This window comes from Bidens hawaiensis, unplaced genomic scaffold (assembly GCF_021521415.1).
Source record: "Bidens hawaiensis isolate Kalapana, Puna unplaced genomic scaffold, B.hawaiensis_p1.1 tig00020431_1, whole genome shotgun sequence".
Lineage (NCBI taxonomy): Eukaryota > Viridiplantae > Streptophyta > Magnoliopsida > Asterales > Asteraceae > Bidens > Bidens hawaiensis.
In genome coordinates this window covers 323,148-349,211 of record NW_027493117.1, presented here as the reverse complement: position 1 = coordinate 349,211, position 26,064 = coordinate 323,148, and the positions used below count along the sequence as shown (strand labels likewise).

At 37.5% G+C, this 26,064-nt stretch overlaps 4 protein-coding genes across 4 annotated transcripts; 3 read left to right on the top strand and 1 right to left on the bottom strand.

Annotated features, from left to right (window-relative positions):
• The first annotated feature begins 1,642 nt into the window (after positions 1–1,642).
• Positions 1,643–2,851, top strand: LOC143560728 (receptor-like protein EIX1). Its single transcript, XM_077048968.1, has one exon. The coding sequence runs from the start codon at positions 1,643–1,645 to the stop codon at positions 2,849–2,851; it is 1,209 nt and encodes a 402-aa protein (XP_076905083.1).
• Positions 2,852–3,555: 704 nt separating this feature from the next.
• LOC143560727 (uncharacterized) lies at positions 3,556–4,896 on the top strand. Its single transcript, XM_077048967.1, has one exon. The coding sequence runs from the start codon at positions 3,556–3,558 to the stop codon at positions 4,894–4,896; it is 1,341 nt and encodes a 446-aa protein (XP_076905082.1).
• Positions 4,897–6,165: 1,269 nt separating this feature from the next.
• On the bottom strand, positions 6,166–10,018 carry LOC143560718 (protein PSK SIMULATOR 2-like). Its single transcript, XM_077048960.1, has 12 exons — positions 9,717–10,018; positions 8,732–9,045; positions 8,550–8,642; positions 8,376–8,466; positions 8,213–8,306; positions 8,018–8,115; positions 7,878–7,947; positions 7,695–7,804; positions 7,502–7,618; positions 7,345–7,421; positions 6,861–6,905; positions 6,166–6,772 (listed from the first exon to the last, which is right to left on the bottom strand). The coding sequence occupies exons 1-12, from the start codon at positions 9,990–9,992 to the stop codon at positions 6,325–6,327; spliced, it is 1,833 nt and encodes a 610-aa protein (XP_076905075.1). The 5' UTR covers positions 9,993–10,018; the 3' UTR covers positions 6,166–6,324.
• Positions 10,019–19,268: 9,250 nt separating this feature from the next.
• On the top strand, positions 19,269–20,500 carry LOC143560716 (uncharacterized). The gene is made up of 2 exons (XM_077048958.1): positions 19,269–19,504; positions 19,580–20,500. The coding sequence occupies exons 1-2, from the start codon at positions 19,278–19,280 to the stop codon at positions 20,472–20,474; spliced, it is 1,122 nt and encodes a 373-aa protein (XP_076905073.1). The 5' UTR covers positions 19,269–19,277; the 3' UTR covers positions 20,475–20,500.
• Positions 20,501–26,064: the final 5,564 nt, after the last annotated feature.

Below are 26,064 nucleotides of genomic sequence, written 5' to 3'. Positions count from 1 at the left end.
CCAAACATACTCTTTAACACTTTTGAAAATTTAAACACCCGAAGAACACTTTATTATACTAAAACACATCTTTCAGACACTAAGACAAGACCAAAATCCAAGTTTGCGATCCAAGAACCTCAACTAGTAGAGCCGAAAGCTCTGATACAAATTATAGGTCCTAGATACGGTATCAAACAACTATGTTCTTGGATTAATCTCACTACAAGCTAGTGGAAATCACTTGTGTGTAACCGAGATCTCGGATCTTGTGTGTTTGAGTTTATTTCTGGAAATTGAAATAAAGAGATACGGTAGAGAAAAAGTTGTTAGGTGAGAGTTGGTAGATTTTCAAAAGGTTACATGTGTATGGCATGCTTTTCTATTTACAGGGAAGCATGCCATGTCTTGTTTTCATTACATTGGGCCCAAATGGGCTTTTGTTTACATAGGGCCAAGCCCAAACATTATTACAACTTAAACGAAAGCTAACTAAATACATTGTGAATGACTGAACAAATACAAAAGACTTAACAAAACAAAGTGGGCTCTACATGGTTGCAATTCAAAAAGGTGTAGCGGCGCCGCTTGTTGCCCGCTTACCTTCTGTTTCGATATAATAAAAAACTTTTAATTTAATAGCTTAATTAATTATTCATTGATTGATTAATTTATTTAGGTAAAAAAGATTAAGAAAGAATTAAAAAGTCAACTACTTTTAAATTATTATGTGTTTAACCTTTGCGAGGAAGATGCAATGCATCAACTTCCTCAATCTTACGTCTATAATCTTGTATAGGAATTGAAGTTCGTTTTAGGCTCGTCGAGCCTTAATGAGCCTTGTGTACCCGAGCTTGAAAAATGACTCACCAGCCAAGTCCAACTTTAAAAAAGAGTTTGAAACTAGCTGAAATTAAGCTTTCGTAAGTCAAAACGAGGTGAGATAGAGCCTAGTCGAGCTCGGGTCGGCTCGACTCGTTTACCACCCTATTAAGGAGATATTTTTGGGACCTAGGGTGGAGGAGACTTGAATAATATTTATGATTAGGTAGTTGAAAAATAAGTTGAGCAGCCATTACTGCGTGCGCTGTTTAGTCTTGTGGAGCCAAGTAGTCGACGATTAATAGTTCAATTATCATAGGCACATTTCCCTTTCGAAAGGCATAAATTATATATATTAATAATGAGTAACTTTTGTAAAAAAAAAAAGTTAGTAACATTGAGCATGGCTTTGTTAAATTTGGTGAGTTTATTATAACTATAAATTTTAACATTCGATTCATTAATCCTTTTGACTGATCCTTTTTATTATGTTGATCATTTTAATCCCCCTTCAAGTAAACATACTTGCAAAAGTGTTCCGTCGTAATAATTGAACTTGTAAAATATATTGCGTCTTCGTAATCTCAAAAGTCAGCATAATCAGTTGTATAAGTCAGCATAATACTCATTAACGATCAACATAGTGGAAGACTTCAGGTCAACCATAACATCTAGAGCTCTATGAATTCAATGACTTGCTGCTCATTTAGGGATTTATTTATAAATATAACTAGTCTTCTCATTTCACCCGTTTTTATTGTAGCTAATTTGGGGCTGTAACATGGGAAGTACTCATTGGGGTTTGGGAATCCGTCTAGTTTTCGTATGTATCTTTTTAGCGATGATGAGAAATAAATGTGTGGGTGGTGGAAATCTCGTTACAACTTCTTGCTCTGAGAAAGAGAGACTAGCTCTCGTTAAGTTCAAACACAGCGTCGAAGATGTTAATGGAATGCTTTCATCATGGGGAATTGGCAATGACTGTTGTAGGTGGGAAAGGGTCGGTTGTGACATCGTCACTGGAAGAGTTGTTAGCCTTCACCTCAGAGCAAATTCCAGTGATGAGGACTATATGGCTGGAGAAGACGACTGGCCTGACGGACATGCTAGTTTAGTTAATATTTTTGACAGATACCAGTTGGTTGGTACTGAGGTGAATTCTTGTTTAGCTGACTTGGAGAATCTAAAACATCTAGACTTGAGTGGGAATGATTTTCAATTTAACCAGATTCCAAGGTTCATTGTATCCTTAAAACAACTAAGGTATCTCAATCTCTCTAATGCACGTTTTCATGGTAATATTCCCCATCATATTGGAAATCTTTCCAATTTGAAGGTTCTTGATCTCAGTTCATGGAGTTATTTGAAGATAGATAATATGGCATGGATTTCTGATCTTTCAAAACTTGAGCATCTTGACTTGAGTGGAGTGGATCTTAGTAGAACACAAAACCTTGACAACTTGCTTTATGCAATTCCTTCCTTGTTGAAGCTAAGTTTGTCCAGGTGTGGGTTTTCTTTGGCTCATCTTGTTTCTCATCATCTTAATTCCAGTAAAGAACTTGTCAGTATCAACCATCTAGATATTAGTGCAAATAATTTTAGAGGTCAACTCCCGAGCTTCGTTCTAAACATGACATCTCTTGTGTCGCTTGATCTTTCATACAATCATTTTAGTATGGCATGGAGCTTTAAACGTTTTATAAATATGATGTCTTCCCTATTAGAGTTGCGTTTATCAGGTTGTAAGCTCCAAAGGATCAATCTTTCTCCCCATAATCTTAATTACAGTATACATTCTAACATCCAGCACCTGGATCTTAGCTTGAATGAAATTGATGGCAAGTTTCCATATGTTTTAACTAACATGAGTTCCCTGTTATCTCTTGATCTTTATGCGAATAGTCTGAGTTCATCAATTCCTGTCATACCTAACCTTCTAAAGCTCGATATTTCTCGAAATAAGTTTCAGCAGATTGAGGATGTTAGAATCTGGGAACAGTGTTACCTTAAAGAATTAATTGTTTCCAATAATGAACTTGTGGGATAAATGATCAGCTCATCGACTAATTTATCAAAATGCTCTCAAAATGAATTGGCGGTGTTGCAGTTAGATTTTAATATGCTAAACTCTTCAATTCCAGAAGCACCTGGAATATTTACCAATTTAAGAGGCCTATATCTATCGTTCAATAAACTGACCGGTCCAATTCCTGAAGTTCTAGGGAACTTAAAATCATTACAAGAATTAGATCTTTCAGATAACCAGTTAATTGGCCCTGTCCAGAAATTCCATGGGCAACTCACCTTACTTGATCTTGCTGATAATCAACTGAACGGTTCTATTCCAGAATCATTGGGAGAATTAAAAGCTTTAACGATGTTGTACCTACAACCAAACCAGTTTATTGGTTCCATCCCAGAATCTCTAGGAAGACTTACTTCTTTAAGAGAGTTGTCATTGTCATCAAATTTGTTACATGGGACCATTCCGAAGTCAATTGGGCAACTCACCAAACTCTATTCTTTAGACCTCTCTAAAAATTATTTACAAGGAGTGGTTACGGAAGACCATTTTGCAACCTCGCGATGTTGAAGTATTTGGATGCTAATTCTAATAATAAATTACTTTTCAATATTTCACATGAGTGGATACCTCCATTTCAATTGAAAGTTGTTCGACTTCATTCTTGCAAGATAGAAGATAGATTTCCACAATGGTTTCGAACTCAGAGAAAACTTGAGGAGTTAGAGATGTCGAATGCTAGCATATCTGGACCTCTTCCCACATGGTTGCATCTCATGCCCATCATACGTCACTTGGATCTTTCTTACAACAAATTCACTGGTTCGTTGACAAACCTTCCTTCTGTAGATGAGGCCAGATATCATTTAGTAGGCATATTACTTTTGAAAAATAATCTTTTCACCGGGTTGATTCCAAGGTGGTTGTGCATAAGGACAGATTTGCATGTACTCGATCTTTCTGGAAATAATCTGACAGGGAAAATCCCGAAGTGCCTATGGAATTTGCCCTTAACTGCGATGCTACTTGGTTCAAATAGGCTAACTGGAGGCATATCATCGAATGCTTTAGGTAATCCATACTTGGAATGGTTACAACTGAATGACAATAACTTCAATGGAGAGCTTCCTCAAGACGGAAAGTCTTTCACAAGTTTGATAGTCATGGATTTGGGTGAGAACAAATTCTCAGGAAGCATACCTGAATGGATCGGAGAAAATATTACAATGTTGACTGCCCTCAAGCTGCACAAGAATAATTTCACCGGAAAAATTCCGCTCTCTTTGTGTAAATCCCAACACCTTCACATTTTAGATCTCGGACATAACAATTTAACAGGATCAATCCCTCATTGTTTTGGAGAGTTGGATGGCATGAAGTCCTCTTATTACTATGACAATCCTATAAGTGTCTTTAGTCAAGGAAATATGACGCAGGTGCTCAAAGGTGCTACACTTGACTATACAAAAAACCTGGTATTCGTCATAAACATGGACCTTTCAAGCAATAAACTTGTTGGTAGAATACCTGAATCGCTAACAAAACTTGACGCATTGGTTGGTCTTAATTTGTCTTATAACAATTTCAGAGGGGGCATTCCAAAAAATATTGGAAAGATGGAATCGTTATTTTCTCTCGATTTGTCAGCAAACAAGTTGTCCGGGATGATTCCTCAAAGCATAGCAGCTTTGAATTTCTTGAGTTACTTGAATTTGTCACATAACAACTTGTCAGGACAAATTCCAACAGGAAATCAGTTGCGGACGCTTACGGATCCATCAATATATGCTGATAACACATATCTTTGTGGTTCGCCGCTGCCAAAGGAATGTTATCCCCATGAAAAGCCACCAACCACAACTAGCAAGAAGAAAGATGAAAATGCTAATGAACCGAACAAGTTATGGTTTTACTTGGACATCGCGTGCGGTTTTGCAACAGGTTTTTGGGGTATTATTGGAGTGTTGGTGTTAAAGAAAGAATGGAGACATAAGCTTTTCATGTTTTGTGAGGTAGCCATGGACAAGATATACTTTGCAGTCACTGTTAGAGGAAGGGAGGCTGCATAGTATTCAAGTGTTTATGGAATATTTTATCTACTATAAGTAATTACTTTCCTTTCACTGTTTATATTGTTATTGTGCTATTATATTTGTAAGGCACTTGAACTTATATCCAATTTTGATAAGCCTTTAAGATGCATTGGATTATTTCACTTCAGTCTGTAAAAATAGAATTTGACCACCTAGAATTCTGTAGAAATTTTTATTTTCTGAATTTGTCTCACCTCATCATAATGCAATTGAGAATAAATACAGAAAAAAAAAACATTTTTTAAGAATCACTTAAATACAAATGTTAAAAGTTGTCTATACAAAGTCCACTATCACACATCTTAGTAGGCTTTAAAGTATCTTTAAGAAACAGAGACCATCACAGTCAAAGAACTGCCTTTAAATGGTGGAGATAATTAATTGTATCAAACACAATAACAGTTTTAATACAGTACTTACACAAAATCAGCGTTGTATTGTTAGTTTGAGACTACGGTTTTTATAAATTGAGCATTAGTTCCAATTGGATGTCCTAATTAACTAAATATTTGTCTATCAAAGTCGTCGTGTTGATTTGGCCTTGAATCAACAAGCCACCCAAGACTAGAAACAGAATAAGGTGTGCTAGATGAGTTGCTATAAATCCAATAAATCCTTTAAGCTGCAATAAACAGCATGACTGTATTAGTGAACTGAATCGCCTTCCCCCAATCCCAGCAGCCAAAAGTTGCAAGAATCAGGACCCCAGCAGCGAGGATGAATAATAACATCAGCATCATCAAATAGTATAGCAGCATTACAATGTATCAAGCTAGTATTAGCATAATACATGACAACAGTATAATCAGGAATAAACCTTCAAGACCAAACACTGCTAAGACTTGTGAGGAATAAGAAAATCCAAGGGATTAAACAGCTGCAAAGTGATTGAATCCCAGTACATTTCCTCAAATCATAATTGTAGTATCATTCAATTAATCAACCACTGTATTAAGTGCAAAAGCAGCATCATAAAGATCAAACTGCAGTATCATTCATACTTTTTTTGTCATTTAATTCACAAAGAAAACAAAACAAGAACTATTAAGCGTCATTTGATCAAACAAGGCTATCGATATCCAAACTTTGGGCCTTTCAAATTTAGGGGCTTTTCTTGTAACAAACAAGAGTCGTCCCCTATTTTTTTAGGCCGAAAAGTACTCATCTCATCGTTCACTCCAAACAAGCGAAGAAAAATCAGGGACAATAATAATTCAATCATTTGTGTGCTCAAAATGAAAAACAAATAAACTAAACTGCTTGACATTCTTAAATTAATCTCTTATAACTTACTATATACACATATAACAACAAAATAATCGCTTTCCGATGCGCACCAACAGCTCCAGATGTTGTACCTTATCTTGCTATAAATGAATGGCCTTGAGAATATGTACCAGCAGCTTAAAAAGTTGTATCTAAACCATCCAAAACATCTAACATATCAGCATTCGTATACCCCGGTTCCCTCCTGGGAGAGCTTCCCATGCTTCTACTCGATGCAAAAACCGCAGCTCGCTTATGCTTAACCACCACAAACTCTTGACTTTTGCTTATTCCAGGAACCAACATTCTCCTTTTCATCACCTCTTCTAGAAGCTTCCTATCTTCCGAAGATATTTCAACCCTTTGTAGTTTACCATTCACTTTCAATTTAGATGGATCTGAATACACATTACGAGACGGGGCGTATTTTGGAACCTTATCTCTAAATCTAACTAGACTTATTAGACGATGAAGCCAAATAATCAAATCAAGAATGTATCGGTCCATTTTTTGTTTATCTGCGTGATAAAGTGTCTGAAGCCGAATAATATTATTACTCCCTGATGTTTTCTTCCCAAACTCATTACTGTTTCAAAACAACAATAATAAGAAGTCATCATGGTTAAAGATGAAAGAAACTATAAATAAATAAACATAAACAATAAATTGTTTACCCCGTGTTTGCCCACTCGCCAACCCATCCAAAACCTTGATGCGCTCTGAAAACACAAAATGTAAAAATTGGAAAGCACTAGTAACATTAATGAAATTATGAAGAGTTAATTGCACAGATGGTCCCCTGTATTTTAGGCAAAGCAACAACTTTGGGCACCACTTTGAAAAGCTGCATCTTTGGGGTTCGTGGTTTTAGTATTGTAACAAGTTTGGGTATTAACACTTAACATTTGCTAACTTTTCTGTTAAGTGTAGATAAAATGACCAAAATACCCTTCTGTTAATTTTGCGTTTTTGCTATTCAAGGGTGTTTTGATCATTCTATATATACTTATCAGAAAAGTTGACAGAAGTTGGTGTGTAGCCCAGACTTGTTACAATATTATAATCACGAACCCCAAACTTGTCTTTGCTCAAACCGCAGGGACCACTTATGTAATTAACTCTCATACAAATGATTGTTAAAAGGTCATAAAAACATACTTGGTAGTGTCTGTAGCTACTGGAACGAGCCACTGGAGTGTTTTATCCATTTCAGCTTTTATCTGAGGCATTGTCATCTGAAGCAATGCATTTTCTCTTTAAATATTTATTATAAAAAGAAAATGTTTATTGTAAAAAGTAAACATACAAGGCCTACCACTTCTTTGGAGTCAAGTGCTTGTAAACATGAACGTAAAGCTGCTTTTACGTTTGCTGGCAAACCATTATATAAGTTGTCTCTCATATTAGGAGGCAGTGAGATGGGTCGTGCTGCCTGTAATAATTAACTAATTAATAACAAATATTTAGTAACCAAAACGGAAAAGAAAACTAGAGTTGAATTAGCTTACAATGTTGTCCATTTGAGTGACTAGATTGGCATAGTGTAAAGCAAGGCCTGCAGCACCTAACGTCTCTGGCTTTTTTGGAGAACCCTTTTCATTATCTGTTGAATTCGGCACTAAAAGAAAAAAATATACCATTTTACCAAATTATACTTAGATATTAATAGTTTATATATAAGTTTTAAATACCATTCTCTTCAAAAACCTCCATTATTGCTTGATGGATGAAAGTAACAATATCTACAAGCTTCTCCACAATCTGAAAAGTATAAAGATTTTCAGATTATTTTCATAAACATACGAAGGGTAAAAATGTAATTACCATTTACCTCTTCTAAACTTTTAGACCAAAGAGATTTCTTTTTCAAGTTCCTCACGAGTTTTCTTTGATGCTTTACATCACTAAGTAATATCGTTAGGCTCTCTCCTAATTAAGGTTGAAACAAAATCATTTGTTAACTAGAATTTAAAAGATTAAGAAACAGTTAGAAAGTTAACTACTTTTATTTTATTGTGTGTCTAACCTTTGCGAGGAAGATGCAATGCATCAACTTCTTCAATCTGACGCCTGTAATCCTGTTCAAATCTATCTAAAGCATGATACTCGTGATATAATTCCTGTACCAAAACCAAAGATATTAGCATCTTTTATATTGATATTAACATTAGTGCATGCTAGTAACTTACAGAAGTATACTGAGCAAGATTTAAGAGTTCTTGCATAGTGAATTCTGCGTCCTCTTTAAGCTGCTTGTTTGTCACCAGATCAAAGTCCAATCTGATACATGATCAATCAAAAAAAAATTCAGATATTATTAATTTAAGATGATATTAACAACCAGATATTACAATCAGATATACCTAGAAAATAAACGATCAAGATTATGCCATTGTGGATCTTTGCACATATGTCCAAACCGAACAACCTCTCTGGAAAAAACCTCAAGTTCCTCCCTAAAGTAACGCAAACCGTGTTACAACTTACAAAACGAGTATAAAAATGCTTTCTTTTTAATAGTAAACGAGCGAAAGAAGTTAAAAACCTCTTATCAGAGGCTGCAATACGTAACAACTCTTTTGTATCTGTAGAAACTAAAAGTTGGACTCCTTCTGAATGCAATATCTCTTTTTTAAGGATCTGAATGTTTTCTTCGGAAAGCGATTGCATCAAATTGGACCCTTTAACAATGGTGTTCGCTACTTCAAATGCTAAAATGGTTACTTTATTTCCTCTAGAAGCCATATTAGATACAAATCCACTGTTGGCATTTAAATTTGTCATGCTGCTGCCCAGTGTGTCAAGAACTTCAAGCCCTACACTACCAGCTTTTCCGAGAAATGAACTCACATGAGGTGCCTGAAAAAATGTAATGTTTGATCGATTACATGTGGAAGATGATGAATCAACAAAATCAGATGTGAATTGAACGAACTGATCGTTCAGCGAGAAGTCCGTTTACGTTCCTTCCTTTAATAAATGAACGAACATGAACAAGGAATTTTGTTCGATTAACTTAATGAGGCGAACACAAACAGAGGCCATGTTCGTTCACTTGTGTTCGTGAACGTTCGATAAGGTGTTCGTTTACGTCCGTTTATGTTTGTTTATGTTTGTTTATTTTATTGACTTCTCTAATCTTACCATATAGATTTAAGCAAAATTATAAACTTTCTTAAAAAAATAAGACATAAGTATCATGTGATTAATTTATATGTAAATTATCATATGAAAATGATTGTTAAAAAAAAACACCAATGCAAACTTGGTAACTGGACCAAACCATTGACACCGACCATTCACAGTTAACCAAATAAAAAAAACATTGTTTGTATTCATTTCTGTTCATGAACCGTTCACTAACAAGTCCATTTCCTTAATGAACAAACATGAATCCGGTTAGGTGTTCGTGAACCGTTCACTCGTCCTACAAAACCTTACGAACAATCCCAAACCGTAATTACATAAAGATCACACCTGCAGATCATCTTAATTCTTACCACACTAAAAATTAATACCAATATATATACCTTGCTAACCCTAGCCGGTGTAGACGGTTTCAACTCCCTCGAAATCGACGAAAACAATTCACCGGAATCATAATACGGCATCCTCCTCCGATAAACCCCATCATCATCATGATTATTATTACCATCATCATCAGCATCATCATATGCAAATGAAGAATTAGATAACCCTAACTCATCATACCCATCATCCTTCTTCGACTTCTGACCAAACCCCTTAACTGAAAACCCCAAACTACCCCTGCCACCGCCGTGATCCGCCACCGTGCTCTGCTTCATCGTCCCGCCGGTACACACACCTCCATTTTTACTCGATTTGTTCACTAATTGTTTAGCATCGGGATAAATTAAAGATTTTGTGAAGTGGGTTTTGTTGGGAATTGGGGGATTGGAGTGAAATTAGGGTTTGGATTTGATGATTTGGGTTTTGATTTGATGAAATGATGATTTTATAAAAAAATGGGAATAGAAGATGATTAAAGTGTTTGACTCGTCTTTTGTTTACATAGAATTTAATTTTGTTATGTTTTGTTTCTCTCTCTAGACATCTTTCTGAGGGGCCTAGCGTTGTTGTGAAAGTCTTCTTCACCTTTTGACTGGGTTTTTTTCACACTTGCAAAATAATAATATCCCATAATACCAATGTACAACTTTTCATGCGTAGGTTACAAGTTGACATAGCGTTAACTAGATAGCCGAAGCTCATCATCTTATGTTTCGGGGAAGCTCACTTCGATAAGCCCTGTTGGGATTGGATTTGAATTTGAGACTTTGCGACATCCAACCTAAATCTTTACTTTTCTTTCAATGGTTAGTTATTAAAATACAAAAGAAGACAAGATTTTGTGACTTCAAAAAAATCCTATGAAAAACAAATAAAATTTTTTTTTTAAAATTATAATTTAAAATATAAATTAAAAAAACTAAAATATTTCTCCCGATCATCCTATTTAGAAAGACACCACAATCCTTATTAATTTAAGGATTTGTTTAAGATGAATTATTAGGAATTTAATGAGTATTTTATAATAGTTAGTTGTGTAAATGTTGACTATGGATTTTGGTCAAAAAGCGTAACATATACTTGTTTTAAGGTAAAGGCTACAAGCTAGTTTTCTCATATTTTAAAATGAATAATTTATTTATTTATAGCAAAACAAGACAATACGAGAGACCATAATTAATCAGACTAATCACATGCTGTTTTATATTTGACTTAAAACACCTGATGTACTTAAGTTTCTTTTTTTTACTATATACTTAAAAATATATATATAAATTTCAAGGTCCTAAAGATAAGATATACTTAACCATTAAAATATTGTAATTAGCGGTCTAGAATTACTTAATTACGAATTAATGTGATTCAATAATGTGCATTGGACTTTTCTTTTAGAATTAGATGAAAATTACTATCCCGATCATGTTAAGAAATTCTATGTCGGTTACAACTTTGATGATGAAAACAGTATGATCTATCTCGTCATATATCACAATAAATATTTTTGCGATTTGAAAGCCTTTTGTGGTACTGTGGGTTTAGCGAGAGACGAGGCTGGCTACTATATTGAATCTCATAAACTTAGAAAAAATTCATAAAGTACCACCCATTTCCGTGAAAACATTGCCACATCCTTTGTCATCCTCTATCAATGAAAATGCCACAATTCTATATGGTTGGGATCCCCATCCTAGAATGGAAGTTTGGGCCAAAATCTTAAGCCACAATGTCTACATGAAATGTTGAAATCATAGCCAACTACGCCCATGGTTGCTCTTTGTCTCCCAAATTGTTAATGAGAGCGCTAGTAACATGGGTTACAACATTGCTAGACTAATGCATGATCTTCCAAATAAATCTTAAAAGATCTCTTCCTTATGGAAGATCGTTAAATACTTAAATCGTCTCTTCGTGGTTCTTGGTCTACCTCTTAGTAATCTCGTTGTTCCTTAATCTCGTTGTTCCTTAATCTCGTCCTTTTAAGTGCCACTACCTTTTATATGTCTCACCTTCCTTGATCCAAACGGCCTTGTACAAGTGGTGATGATGATAGTGATAAATCGGATGATAATTATATTGAGGACAAGAATGCCTTTGATGTGAACCCTGGAGAAGGCTCCAGACAACATGAGCATGGGGGATCCAGCAACATTGACTATAACCGCCCAACTACATATGATGAATATCTTGGAACTTTTCTAAAAAGGTGGAGAAAATCAAAGGATGCTCAGGAAGTTGCTTCACTACTTGAAGAAGGTATTTTCGGATTGCTCAAACTCTCCTACTCGTGATTGAAGATGTTTATGGTGGTGTGATGTAATTAAGACAACCTTCTCATGATGTTTTGGGCTTCTTTTTCTTTTTTTTGTTTTTGATGAGGTCGTGCGTATTTTTTTGCCATGGTACGAATTTAAAACAATGTTATAGGTAGTCGGTTCGTTTAAAAACAATGTTATAGGTAGTCGGTTCGCATAGGCCGGTTAGGACTTTATTTGTGTGTTTTATATATGGAAATATGGGTGTTTAGGACATGTGCTACTAACTCTGTTTTGCAAGGATATATCTGTAAGTGCACCATTTGAAAGGGAGTTTATATTAAGGGAAAGTTACTATATCAAGAAGAGCTATAGCATACTTTTTAACAATAACAAAAAGAGGGGAAATATGAAGAATGAAGAAGATATGGATATATAGAAAGCCTGTTTATGTCTTCAACAATATGACTAAAAAAAGATATGTGACATTTTTAACATAGTCATTATTCTAATTAATTTTTAATAGTTCAAGTCACAATAATTCTAGGCTTTTATGATATATATATATATATTCATTGTCAAAAAGGAGGTGAATGTTGGGAAAACATTAATGGTTTAAACTTCAAACAAATACATCGGTTTTGATACTAACTAACTAACAAATGTGACTTGAAATATTAGTTGATCATTTATGATGATTATATGTCATATATGTGTCTCTAAACACTTGGTTAAACATTTTAAGTCATTTAACAAATATGATTAAGATACCAAAGTATTAGTTGAAGATTTGAATGTAGCATCCCTGAAAATTATATCATTTTTAATAAAAAAACATGGTAAAATCCAGAACCATTAAACTTGACTTTTCTACTTTAGATAGAATTTTGCTTTAAAGTTTGGCAACAACAAACAAAACCTAACATGTAAACACCAATAAGTCAAATATGTCGGGTGTGTTTGAATCAGTAAAATTGGGACCCTAATAGGTTCGGGTTGAAATCCTTCGTGTGAAATCATGACTTGGTTCTTTTAAACATAATATATTTCTATAATTAAATAATCATAAAACAGCTATTCAGCGTATTGGAAAACTATTAAAAAGTGATATATAATTGATTTGGTTTTAGTTTTGACTTCTTAAAATCGAACATATGTTTGGAATTTAAAAAGGTATTTCTTGTTTTGTTTTTTTCTAATGTGAAACGACATAATATTATTATAATATTAAAATTTTCAATTGGTTGTTCGTTTTATTTATGTGTCTTTGACAAAATTCATAAGAAACTTATATTATAAAGTTGATCAATTAGTCACTAGGTATCTGGTCTTTCACCTAACACATTAATTGTTCAGCAGCAAAGCATGCATATTGTGTAAACTCAAAATGTCCTTGTAACACTTAGGCTGAGGGGTGTGGGGGGGGCGCGAGAGGGGGCGTGAGTGGGGGCTCCAGCCAATAATATTGTGACGTGTGGCAGAGAGAGAAACTTGATAAGATGGGTGTTGGTTGTGGTGCTCGCGCCCCTGGCCCTGGTGTGGAGGGGCGCGAGAGGGGGCGCGAGCGGTTTATTTTTTTATTTTTTTATAAATGTATTAAAAAAACGTATTATTAAAAAAACAATAAATTATTTAAAAAAACACACATTTTTTTGAAAATTCATAATAAAAAAAAACATACTAAAAATTAAACAAACAATAATATTTAATAATAAAACTAATCTAATACAAGATCATCTGGTCGCCTCGCCCACAAATGTTCAACCAACTCATGTCGAAGCTCCCCGTGTATCTCACGGCTCTTGATATTTGCTATGTTATGAAGTTTTTGTTGATCACTGATTGTGGACGGTTGTGGCGGAATGTCACCTTGGTAGTTTTGGCATATAGCTTTGCCCTCGTCTTCTAACGTCATGTTGTGTAGGATAAGACACGTGTAGACGACGTCCATTATCCTCTCCCGAGTCCAATAACGTATCGGGTTCGCCAGAACATAATATTGTTTTTTTATAGCTCCAAAAGCTCTTTCAATATCTTTTCTAGCAGACTCTTGCTTCTTCGTAAAATACTTTCGTTTGTCGGCGATTGGATCTGTAAAAGCTTGAACTAACACAGCCCATTCGTTGTAAATACCATCGACCAGATAGTACCCGTACTTGAAGAGTTCTCCATTTGCAACAAAAGATTGAGGTGGTTCAACCCCGTCGATAAGGTCGTTGATCAAATGTGACTGATCGATAACATTAAGGTCGTTATTTGACCCAGCAACACCAAAAAAAGCATGCCAAAACCAAAGATCCTGTGACACCGCCGCCTCAAGTATGAGGGTCGGCCCTTCATGATCACCACGGTGGAACTGACCTCGCCAGGCCGTTGGACACATAGCCCATCCAACATGCGTACAATCGATGCTACCTAGAATCCCAGGAAAACCATGTTTTTCTGCGTGCACCTCATATATGCGTTGGATGTCATACGTTGTAGGTTTACGCAGATATCTCCGAGCGCAAGTCGATATGACTCCTACGTACAATATATATTACAAAATGTAATAAATATTTAATAAAAAGTAAAATTAATGTTTTTTATCTTGGCAGAAAAAATGAATGGATTCACGTGCAACCCTTTTCGACATCTGTAAATACTCATCCAAAGCGTCCGACGAGATGCCGTACGCTAATTGACGGATAGCAGCCGTGCATTTTTGAAGAGGGGTAAAACCGGGAAGACCCCTAGCATCCTCCCTTTGTTGAAAAAAGGGATACCGTGCCTCTAAATCACTCGCTATACGCGTGAACAATTGCCTGCTCATTCGAAAACGAGTTCGAAAATCCGACTCCGCGTATACCAGTTGAGGGCTAAAATAATGCCTCATCAAAGTATCGTTAGCACCCGATCGATCACGATCACGAGGTGGTGCTCTAACCCTCGGGAGTCGGGGTTGATGGGCTTGATTTTGCAAGAGATTGACCACGGTTGCGGTCAAAACTCCCCCTACATGAAGAAGCAAATCATCCTCTTCGGAGGAGTCGGAATCAGACGAGTACGACGACATTATTTTTTAAAAAAAAATTGGGACGATGGGTTGTTTTTGGATTTTTTTTTGAAGTTGTGGTAATTGATTTATATGAAATGGGTTATATATAGGAAAAAAATTTTGGGTTTTATAAAGGAGTTTGGGATATTATATATGAGTTTGGAGATTGAAGTTGTGTTTGATATGGTTAAAATGGGTTGATTTAGGGGTATTATATAGGATTTTGTAAAGGTTTTTTTAAAAAAAAACCCGAGCTCAACGGCTCTTTTGGGTGGGCCCACCAGCTTTTCCTCTCTCTTCTCCCGCGATCACCCTTGCGCCCGCCTGGAAATCCGCGCTCGCGCCCCTCTCGCGCCTCTCTCGCGCCTCGGTGGTGTGGTGCTCGCGCCCCGGGGCGCGAGCGGATGGCCTCACGCGCCCTTTCTCGCGCTCCACACCCCTCAGCCTTAAGGTGACTGGTCGGTGTCAGACTCATAATTTTTCTCGTTGACTTGGTTGTTGACGGTGCTCTGTGGTGTCCCTTACAACAACGTCCAAGTTTTCAGTTCAATCAGGTTAGGTCACATAAAAAATGAAAAGTTAATCCACTGTTTAATGCCCATTTAGAAATAATAACTGAAATGTTTAATCGAATTATACTCTATTTTTTTTTTCACTCTGTTTTACAAATGCTGCTCACGTGTATATTGGCATTTCAAGTAAAGTAAAAAAATCCCAGGCATTGTCTTTCAAAAATATCAAAGTTACTTGGCAAATCACTGTACATCTTTTAGTATTGATATACTATGATAGAGTCCGTATGATACACGGGTGGTTAAAAATAATAAAAAAGTTAAATTTTGTAATATACATGATAACATACGTTATAGATTCATATGATATTAATAATGATAAACAAAATTTTACAATTCATAAATCTCTAAAAGTCTCTTTGCATACAACATTGGATGTTAACTTAATTGTTTAATGATTTTCTGGTATTAATTATAAGTGAATTAACAATATATCATTTATAAGTTAAGAAAACCTACACAATAACTACTTAAGTGGAGTTGGTAAGTATCTTTAGTTTGAAACATGGGGCCTTGGGTTTGAGACTTGTATCACGCAATATTTTATTTTTCAAAATTTTACAAAGTGTTATCTTCATATGAAGATGGTTGTATTTTAAGAGAAACCGGGTCATGGGTTATAACATAACTAAACATGTTAAGAGATGATAAAATAGGAAACTACTGACAATGATGATATATTATAAAAATCATGTTGCTTTAATATATAGTTAGATCTACTTATTCTAATAAAGTAAAAATAAATGTTTACACTTGTCATGTTTTGGTTAATTCTAACAATTTTTTCCTTCCAAAACCAATATACCTTAATATATGTAATAAATCAATAATGATTCACTTTCCTTTTACACTATATTTATATAGTATCTATATATTTCTATAAATATAAATATTAACATATTATTTTACTATATATTTCAAAATACTTGATAAATTTCAAAAATCAACAACAAATCATATTTCCTAAATGAAAATTGTTTTGGGTTTTTTGTGAAACTTAAATTTGATTTTATGGGTCAAAAGTTGGTAAATAGATTATTTGGTACAAGTTAACTGCATTTAGATTAAAATTTGTAACGGGTCAAAAATGAAAATTTTGAGTATTAATAAAAGTTTAAGAATGCAAAATAGATTTATTGTCAAATTTGTTATGGGTTCAAAGTGTTGACTTTAAAATGTCAAAAGTATGAAAGTTAGAAGTTTAAATATGATTCGGGTTTCAAATTTATTTTTAAGGGCGTTTTTTGAAATAATCAAAAGGTTCAGTATTTGGCAAACTGACTATTTTTCCCTCAACTATTAAAATATAAGAAAAGATTGTGAACACTTTCGATGTGCTACCCCCATGCCTATCAATGCTTCTAATTTTTATCAAATTTGAAATATTTATGTCAACAATAATTTTTCCTTCAATGGTGATCAGAACGTTGTATGGGAAGCATGTCATGCAAAACTATGCTCAAATGAATATTCAAAAAATTGAATGGGTTAACATGTTATTTTTTATGTTGTCATTATGACAAAGTTGAGAAGCCCTCTGAAACTTATCAAAATCTTTTTCATACTGTAGCTCAGAAAAACATAGCTCTTGAAGAACATCCATTGTTACAATTTAATGTTCTACTTTCCTTTGATGGGTGGTAAATTGATAAATCTATCAATAAAGTTAACGCTCTTTTTGTATTTAAGCTGAGTGGTTAAAACTACTATCGTATGAGAAGCTTTATTTCCGAAATTGGTCATAACCAAAAGTTTTTCAATTATACATATATGATACCGAGAATGAATTTTTCAATAAAAAGAACCATTCTCGGGTACGTTTTTGGACGAGCATTTTTTTTATTAAGTTCATTTAAAAAAATCATTTTGTGATATAAATAAAATCAATTTATGTACACATTGTATAGATACAAGCATAGATGTAATATATTTTTTTTTCATATACGCTATGTAATTATTTTTTTACTTATAATTTTATAATTTGAATTATCCCGTATGTGACACGGGCTCTAAAACTAGTTATAGATTATATTAGATAATAAAAAATCAAGAGGTCGGCTGGTTGGCCTCACGATATACATTATGGTGTGTAGATACTAAAAATATTTACCATATTAGTGTGCTTTTAAAAATATTTACTAATATGGGTAGTTTTGATTAGTTTCATTATTAAACAAAAAGAAAAAAAATCAACGCTTCAGTTCCTTCGTTCCCTCAACCATCTCCGACGTTTGCTCTCCGTAATCGAACGCAAGTTGAAACCAGATCTTTCCCATTATCAAACGCAAGTAGCAATCAATCTCTCCACAGTTCCCTCATTCTCTCAACTATCAGATCCGTTCAGACCTCGGTTTCGGTGTAGAGGAGGTTCGATTCACCCGACAACTACTTCGATTATAGTCAAGTTCGTTCATGCTAGTCTTTGTTTATTTTGATTACATGTTTTGCTGTTACGTTTTGATTTTACTTGTATTGTTTGGCAATTGGCACTCAGATTTTGAACAAAAAAAAACGATTTCTAAAGTATGCTGTTGATTTAATATTGATTTACTAATATGTGCTTATAATAATATATGTTTCAGATTGTGTAGCATGCAATTTGTCTTTTTGATGTGAGTACATAAGCATAGTTAGTAGTTGTTTTGTCTTTATCATAGTTGAGTACCATTTCTAAGAAGTATGTTGTTGTCTTTATCATGTTTATTTTATCTCAGGTTGTTGCACTATCATTCATGATGAATAGAGTTAATGTAATATCAGACATGATTCAAACTGAGGATTTTAATGCGATGTCTCAAATTGCTATTGTAAACAATGATCCTGTGGAAGATGTGATAGAAGATGAAATTGGAGATGACATTGATAGTGATACGGATGATGAGTTTAAAGAAGATGGAACTGGAGAAGAAACTGAGGTCGATGGAGATGGAACATCATACAATAATGTTCAAGTACCTTCAACATATACCACTTTGGAGGAAACTAATTTGACAGTTGATGACAATTGGATGGTACGAAAACGTTCTGAGACCAAAAATGATTTTATTCGTGAGTTGGGAAATGATTCTTTCAATGATAAGGAAGAATTTATCAAAGCTGTCAAGCTCTACAACATCAAGACACATAAACACTTTGAGGTTGTTGAATCACGTCCAGACATTTGGTCCGTAAAATGTAAGCTACATAAACAAGGATGCAAATGGAAACTTCGTTCATGTAAACATAAACGTAGTGGATCTTTTGACATCACAAAGTATGCCGGCCCACATACTTGTTTGCATTCGAACATTACTCAAGACCATCCTAACCTAGATGCAAGCTTGATCGCTCACGAAATACAACACCTTATAAAAGAGCAACCATCTATTAGCATTTCTGCTTTAAGCGCCGAAGTAGTTAATAAGTTAGGATATACACCTTCATATAAGAAGGTCCGGGTAGCAAAACAAAAGGCAATTGAACATGTCTTTGGAGATTGGGATGAATCTTATTTAATTTTACCTAAATATATGGAGGCACTACAAAAATTCAATCCCGGTACCATCGTTGAATGGTGCGTTTTGAGACAGACCGGTTGTAGATCATATGGAATTTAGACGTGTGTTTTGGGCATTTGATCCTTCTATTAAAGGATTTAAGCATTGCCGACCTGTGGTTAGCATAGATGCTACACATTTGTATGGGAAGTATAAAGGTAAGATGATGATTGCAATGGGAGTTGATGGTAATAATCAGATATTGCCTCTTGCATTTGCTATAGTTGAAAACGAATCTTACGCTAGTTGGAGTTGGTTTCTTTCTCATGTTAAGAAACATGTTGTCAAATATAGTGAAGGTATATGTTTAATATTCGATCGTCATGCTGGGATCCTAAAGGCAGTTAATGATCATGGATCTCCTTGGTTAGAGCCACACGGTTTTCACAGGTTTTGATTATTATAATTTTATTTCATTGATTCAGGTTTATTTTTCATGTCAGTAACATTCATCATTTTCCATAGGTATTGCTTAAGGCATTTTATCAACAACTTTAATGATAAGTTTCGTAACTCACAATTGAAAGCTTTAGCTTACCGTGCGGGGAGTCAGAATCAAATTAGAAAGTTCAACTCTATCATGGAGGAAATTGGAAAAATAAATCCAAAAGCTCGCCAATGGCTCAAGGAGTATGCACCCGAAAAATGGACACTTGCACATGATGGTGGAAAGCGGTATGGGCTACTCACTATAAACTTGTCAGAGATTTTCAACAGCGTACTTAAAGGTGCACGTTTCTTACCGATCACGGCATGTGTTCAACTCACATTTTATAGATTAGTACACTATTTTGATGTGAGACGTCCTATGGGATTTAGTGCTCAAGCTAACGGAGATATGTTTACTCCCCATGTTTTGGCCAAACAAGCAGCTTTAATGTCAAAAGCGGGTGCACATTTTTTGAGGGATTTTAACCGACAGAAGGGTATATTTGAGGTGATAACTCAAAAGGGAAAAAATGTCCAAGTAGTTGAGTTGTATAAAAAAACTTGCACGTGTGGTAAGTGGGAGATATTTAAGTATCCGTGTTCTCATGTTTTGAGTGCATGTGCCAAACTTTCTTTGAACACTTGGCAATATATTGATAAATGCTACTCAATTGCTAATTATTGTGCTACTTGGTCGTCTGAGTTTTCTCCACTTCATCATGAAGCTTATTGGCCTAACTCATCATATATTAGAGGATTACTTCCAAATTCAGAGCTAAAACGGGATAAAAAGGGTCGTCCTCGCTCAACAAGACTACGAAATGGAATGGACATTAAGGAAGGGAAAAAGCCTAACACTTGTGGAATTTGTAAACTGTCTGGTCATAATCGAGCAACATGTCCTTTGAAACCTAGAAGAATGGATGCCTAAGCAGGTCAAGTCATTTTGATTATTAATTTAGATATGTATTTGATATGATACCACTAATTGATTGACTTTATTTGGTATTTTATTTGTGTTTGGTTGCTAAAAAAACAACTATTTTGATTCATTTCGTGGTTGGTATTAACGGAAAATTGTTGTTTTCTGTTCATGAATTATTGCGAATTTTCTTTTTATTTTTGCAGATTTTTTTTTTTGCAGCTTTTTTTTTGAATTTTTTCAGAAGTTTTTTGAAATTTTCTCTAAATTTTGATACAATAAACGACAAAATATGTTAAACCTTATTTTTGCTGAATATTATGCTTTCTAATTTTATTATATATTGAAAAAAGTAAAAGATATATATAGATTAGTTAAAAACAAAAAAGATTTTAAAAAGTACCCAATTTGATAAATATTTTTTAAAGTACACTAAAATGATAAATATTTTTTGTAACTACACCAAGCTTGTAAAAAACTCTTACTAGATCCACCATCCGTAAATAACTAAATATATGTAGTTGAGGATTTGAAAAGTAGTTGGAATTCAATCCCCAATAACGGAGAAATTTTATTATAAACTGAAGAAACACTAAGTGAACCCTGGACAGATTATAGATAATCTGGGGGTTAGGTGATGTTTCCCACAGATGAGATCTAGCTGAGAAGGTTGTTCTTCAGGAGACCTGCAAAACAGACACCGTAAGCTCGTCACTGAGAAGGGGGGGGGTTCCTCCTTGTGACCACCCTCCGGCGTGAGAATCAGACTAGGTTGCTCTGAATATAAGAGTATATTAAGAGATTGCTAGATAAGATTGAGATATCAGATGCCCTTACCATTCCAAGATGTTGGAGTATTTATAGCTGAAGGTAGGTTTCCTAGAAGGTACAGCCGGCTGAATAGTATTCCTGTTCTACCAACAGTGGACTATGCACAGGCCATACTGGTTGGTGGATAGATTACGGCCAACAGTAACAAAGTCGGCTGCACTATTCCACCAACTGTAGATTACGCACGTCCCACCTACTGTGGATTATACGCAGGCCATGCTGGTTGGTGAATAGGTTACGGCCAACAGTAACACTATTCTACCAACTGTAGGCTGCGCATGCCCCTCAGTAAGAGTTGGTGAGTAGGCAGCGGCTAATAGTGAAACAGTACTAGAGGGTGCTCCTCCTCGTACTGTTGTCGGTGAGCTGTCACCCTGTGATTGGCTCATGGGCTGTTCTGGTCAGATTGTCTGTCCTATCCATACCTTGGTAGGTATAGTACAAAAGATCTTTCAGAATCATACGGACTGGCTCATTTTGGCGGGATTGTTCCCGCCTTGCTCATTCCTTCATGTGACTACTGAAGTAGCTATTGTCTTGTGCGTGTAGCCCTGCTGTCTGCGGGTAGCCTTCCCTGATGGCTTGTATCCGCAACTGCGGGAACAGGCGGGGTACTTCACCATTGGGAGGCTTTCCCTGCGTGTACAGCTTGCGTACTGCGCGTAAGGTTCTCTGAGCATGGTGGGTCCTGCGGGAGCAGATGGCCTTTGCGCAGACGTCCCTGTTCAAGGTGAGTCTTGCGGGACCAACTGGGCTCTGCTGGGACCTACCTCTTCACGGTGAGTCCCACGGATGAAGAGGTAGGTCCCAGCAGAGCCCAGTTGGTCCCGCAAGACTCACCTTGAACAGGGACGTCTGCGCAAAGGCCATCTGCTCCCGCAGGACCCACCATGCTCAGAGAACCTTACGCGCAGTACGCAAGCTGTACACGCAGGGAAAGCCTCCCAATGGTGAAGTACCCCGCCTGTTCCCGCAGTAGCGGATACAAGCCATCAGGGAAGGCTACCCGCAGACAGCAGGGCTACACGCACAAGACAATAGCTACTTCAGTAGTCACATGAAGGAATGAGCAAGGCGGGAACAATCCCGCCAAAATGAGCCAGTCCGTATGATTCTGAAGGATCTTTTGTACTATACCTACCAAGGTATGGATAGGACAGACAATCTGACCAGAACAGCCCATGAGCCAATCACAGGGTGACAGCTCACCGACAACAGTACGAGGAGGAGCACCCTCTAGTACTGTTTCACTATTAGCCGCTGCCTACTCACCAACTCTTACTGAGGGGCATGCGCAGCCTACAGTTGGTAGAATAGTGTTACTGTTGGCCGTAACCTATTCACCAACCAGCATGGCCTGCGTATAATCCACAGTAGGTGGGACGTGCGTAATCTACAGTTGGTGGAATAGTGCAGCCGACTTTGTTACTGTTGGCCGTAATCTATCCACCAACCAGTATGGCCTGTGCATAGTCCACTGTTGGTAGAACAGGAATACTATTCAGCCGGCTGTACCTTCTAGGAAACCTACCTTCGGCTATAAATACTCCAACATCTTGGAATGGTAAGGGCATCTGATATCTCAATCTTATCTAGCAATCTCTTAATATACTCTTATATTCAGAGCAACCTAGTCTGATTCTCACGCCGGAGGGTGGTCACAAGGAGGAACCCCCCCTTCTCAGTGACGAGCTTACGGTGTCTGTTTTGCAGGTCTCCTGAAGAACAACCTTCTCAGCTAGATCTCATCTGTGGGAAACATCACCTAACCCCCAGATTATCTATAATCTGTCCAGGGTTCACTTAGTGTTTCTTCATTGGCGCCATCCGTGCATAAAAGCTAGAACTAATTTAGTTTTTTCAAATTTTCTGAAGAAATGGTTAACGTTACTCCGGTCCAAAGGCCAGTAACCGACCAAGAAACCCCGGTAACAACCCCAGCAACTGGGGGGAACACCGGCGGTTATACAATCCTTACGAACACTACCCCGACTACCCAAGCCGGGGCAAGTGCAGTAAATATTCCACTGGGGTTCACCGATACCCAGCTGGAAAAACGAACGAGAGTCCCTCGCCAAACACTAGATCAAGTGAAGGCGTGGGCCGAAGCACGTCAGAAAGAGTTCCAAGCTGAATTGGACAAACGCTTGCGTTCGGTTCAACAGGCTGACGAATTCGGCAGTACTCGCCAACACCTCATTATGAACAGCGAGGGCGAGTACTCAGACGACGAGAGGGAGGAGTCCGATACCGACGCAAACCCTCGCCATAAGGCGAAAGGGAAGCGTAAGGAAACGGACTCCCAGCCAAAAAGGAATTTTGGGGAAGCCTTTAAACCAACAAATGCGGAGAGAAACCCGCGTGACTTCTCCAAAACCTTTAGACCAACTGCTACGAATGCAGGAAAGTCAAAATTTGCAAGGGACATTGCGGAAGCAATCGCCCCGAGAAGTGCCAAACAAATGTCCAACATTGGCACTTATGATGGTCTATCCGACCCAGACGACCATTTGAACAGGTTCATTGCGGGGGCTACCGTCAGCAACTGGACGGAACCCACGTGGTGCTACATGTTCCAGATGACTCTGGTCGGAGCGGCCAGGGCATGGTTCGATCGTTTACCGATCCACCACATATATGACTGGGCGGACTTTCAGAACAAGTTCAGCCAGCACTTCAGCCAACAGAGGAAGTACACTGAAGAGCAGTGGACAATCCTCAACTGCGTGAGAGAGGAGGATGAATCCTTACTAGACTTCATCACCCGCTTCAACTCCAAAAAGCTAAGTCTCGGCAACATAAGTGAGGATCTGGTTCGCGCCGCCTTCATCCAAGGCGCCGAATACCCAGAACTTATCCGCACATTGACGGGTAAGGATGGCATGCCATCAACATGGGATGCCATCATGACGGCGGCAAAGCGCTTTGCCGAGACGGAAAAGCAACTGGGAAGGGATCTTCCCCAGAGTACACACCTCTACACGCAGAGGACAAGAGAGAACAATGTCCGGATCGTCCGGCAGAATAAAAAGAGGAGGCTAGGTATTTGGCAGTCAAGGGTAAACTTTGACACCTCATCCAGCTCTCGCCCTCTTGTTGGCGGAAGGGACAACACACACCCTTCAAACCGAAAACACCGGTGGACGCCACTCACCAAGAGCGTCACGGAGATATTTGCCACGGAAAAATTGCCATGGCCAAAAGCCCCATTGATCCGGCAGAAACCTAATGCGGATCAAAGCAAATCCTGTGATTTCCACGGGACAAAGGGTCATGGTACTGAAGAGTGCACATCCTTGAAGGATATTGTTGAGACATTTGTCAAGGATGGAAGACTTGCACATCTCGTGGCATCAATCAGGAAGGGAGGAAGGAATGACAACCGGTACAGAGGTAACGGACGAAAGCCCGTCGACATCAGCATCAACATGGTTCATGGCAAGGTCAGAGGAAGAAAAAGACGAGTGACAGAACCATGCGCGTGGAAGGAAGCTGAGGTGCGCTTCCCGCGAGTGCCAGGAGGCCCCAGCAAAGAAGGCCCCATCGTCATCAGAAGCCAGCTGGGGCATTACATCACTTCCCGCACTCTTGCTGACAACGGCGCTTCGTCGACAGTGATGTACAGGCAGTTCTTTGATAAGCTGGATGATGAAGACAAAGAACGCTTGGAAACGGTCTACGCTTCAATGGAAGGGTTTGACGGCAGTACAGAAACCCCCCTGGGTATCCTATCTTTCCCCGTTACTCTTACCGATGGGAATCATTCACGCACAGAAGACGTGGATTTTGTCGTGATGAAAAAGCCACACCACACGTACGACATCCTATTCGGAAGAGACGGGATGGCAAGATTCAACGCCGTGGTATCTTCAGTCCACGGCATGATGGGATGGCCAACAGCTGAGGGTGTAGCGATGATCACTGGCATTCCCCAGGTATGCATCGCATCTGTCTCATCTAAACCCAAACCGAAAATGGCTAAACCAACCATCACCGAACCGGAAAAATGGGCCTTCAATGGCAAATACCCCGACCAGGCCGTTACCATTGGACCAACAATCGTTGATCCCACCCGCACCCTACTCAAACGCTTACTGCAGAAAAACGCTGACATCTTTGCGTGGGCACCAGCTGACATGACTGGTGTACCCCGAAGTAAGGCGGAGCATAAGCTCAAGTGCGATCCGGCTGTTACGCCAGTCGTACAAAAGCGCAGAGTAATGGGGCCTGAACAAACTAACGCGTGTAGAACCCAAGTCAAGGAACTCCTTGACGCAGGCATCGTACGCGTTAGTAGATATCAAACATGGGTTGCAAATCCCGTAATGGTACCGAAGAATGACAAACAATGGCGCATGTGCATAGATTTCAAAGATTTGAACAAAGCATGCCCCAAAGATTGTTATCCGTTACCAGAAATTGATCTTAAGGTGGACTCGTTGGCACCATTTCGCCTTAAATGCTTCTTGGATGCGTATAAGGGGTACCATCAAATCCACATGGCCGTAGATGACCAGGACAAAACCGCATTTCGGACACCCGATGGTACATTTTGTTATAAAATGATGCCATTCGGACTTAAGAATGCAGGGTCCACGTACCAACGACTGATGGACAAAGAGTTTCATGCCTAAATCGGGAGAAACTTGGAAGTCTATATGGATAATTTGGTCATCAAAAGCCCCGAGCCAGAAGCGATGTTGAAAGACATTGAAGAAACTTTCAACACGCTCAGAAAGATAAACATGAAGCTCAACCCGAGCAAGTG

Bases quoted from the DNA above. Each gene is read 5' to 3' on its own strand.
- LOC143560728 (XM_077048968.1), top strand. From the start codon at position 1,643: ATGATGAGAAATAAATGTGTGGGTGGTGGAAATCTCGTTACAACTTCT.
- LOC143560727 (XM_077048967.1), top strand. From the start codon at position 3,556: ATGTCGAATGCTAGCATATCTGGACCTCTTCCCACATGGTTGCATCTC.
- LOC143560718 (XM_077048960.1), bottom strand. From the start codon at position 9,992: ATGAAGCAGAGCACGGTGGCGGATCACGGCGGTGGCAGGGGTAGTTTG. The intron at 8,116-8,212 runs GTTAGACACACA...AACCTTAATTAG, and splicing joins ATTGCATCTTCCTCGCAAAG to GAGAGAGCCTAACGATATTA. The intron at 7,619-7,694 runs GTAAGCTAATTC...TAATTATTACAG, and splicing joins TCACTCAAATGGACAACATT to GCAGCACGACCCATCTCACT.
- LOC143560716 (XM_077048958.1), top strand. From the start codon at position 19,278: ATGATGATTGCAATGGGAGTTGATGGTAATAATCAGATATTGCCTCTT. The intron at 19,505-19,579 runs GTTTTGATTATT...CATTTTCCATAG, and splicing joins GAGCCACACGGTTTTCACAG to GTATTGCTTAAGGCATTTTA.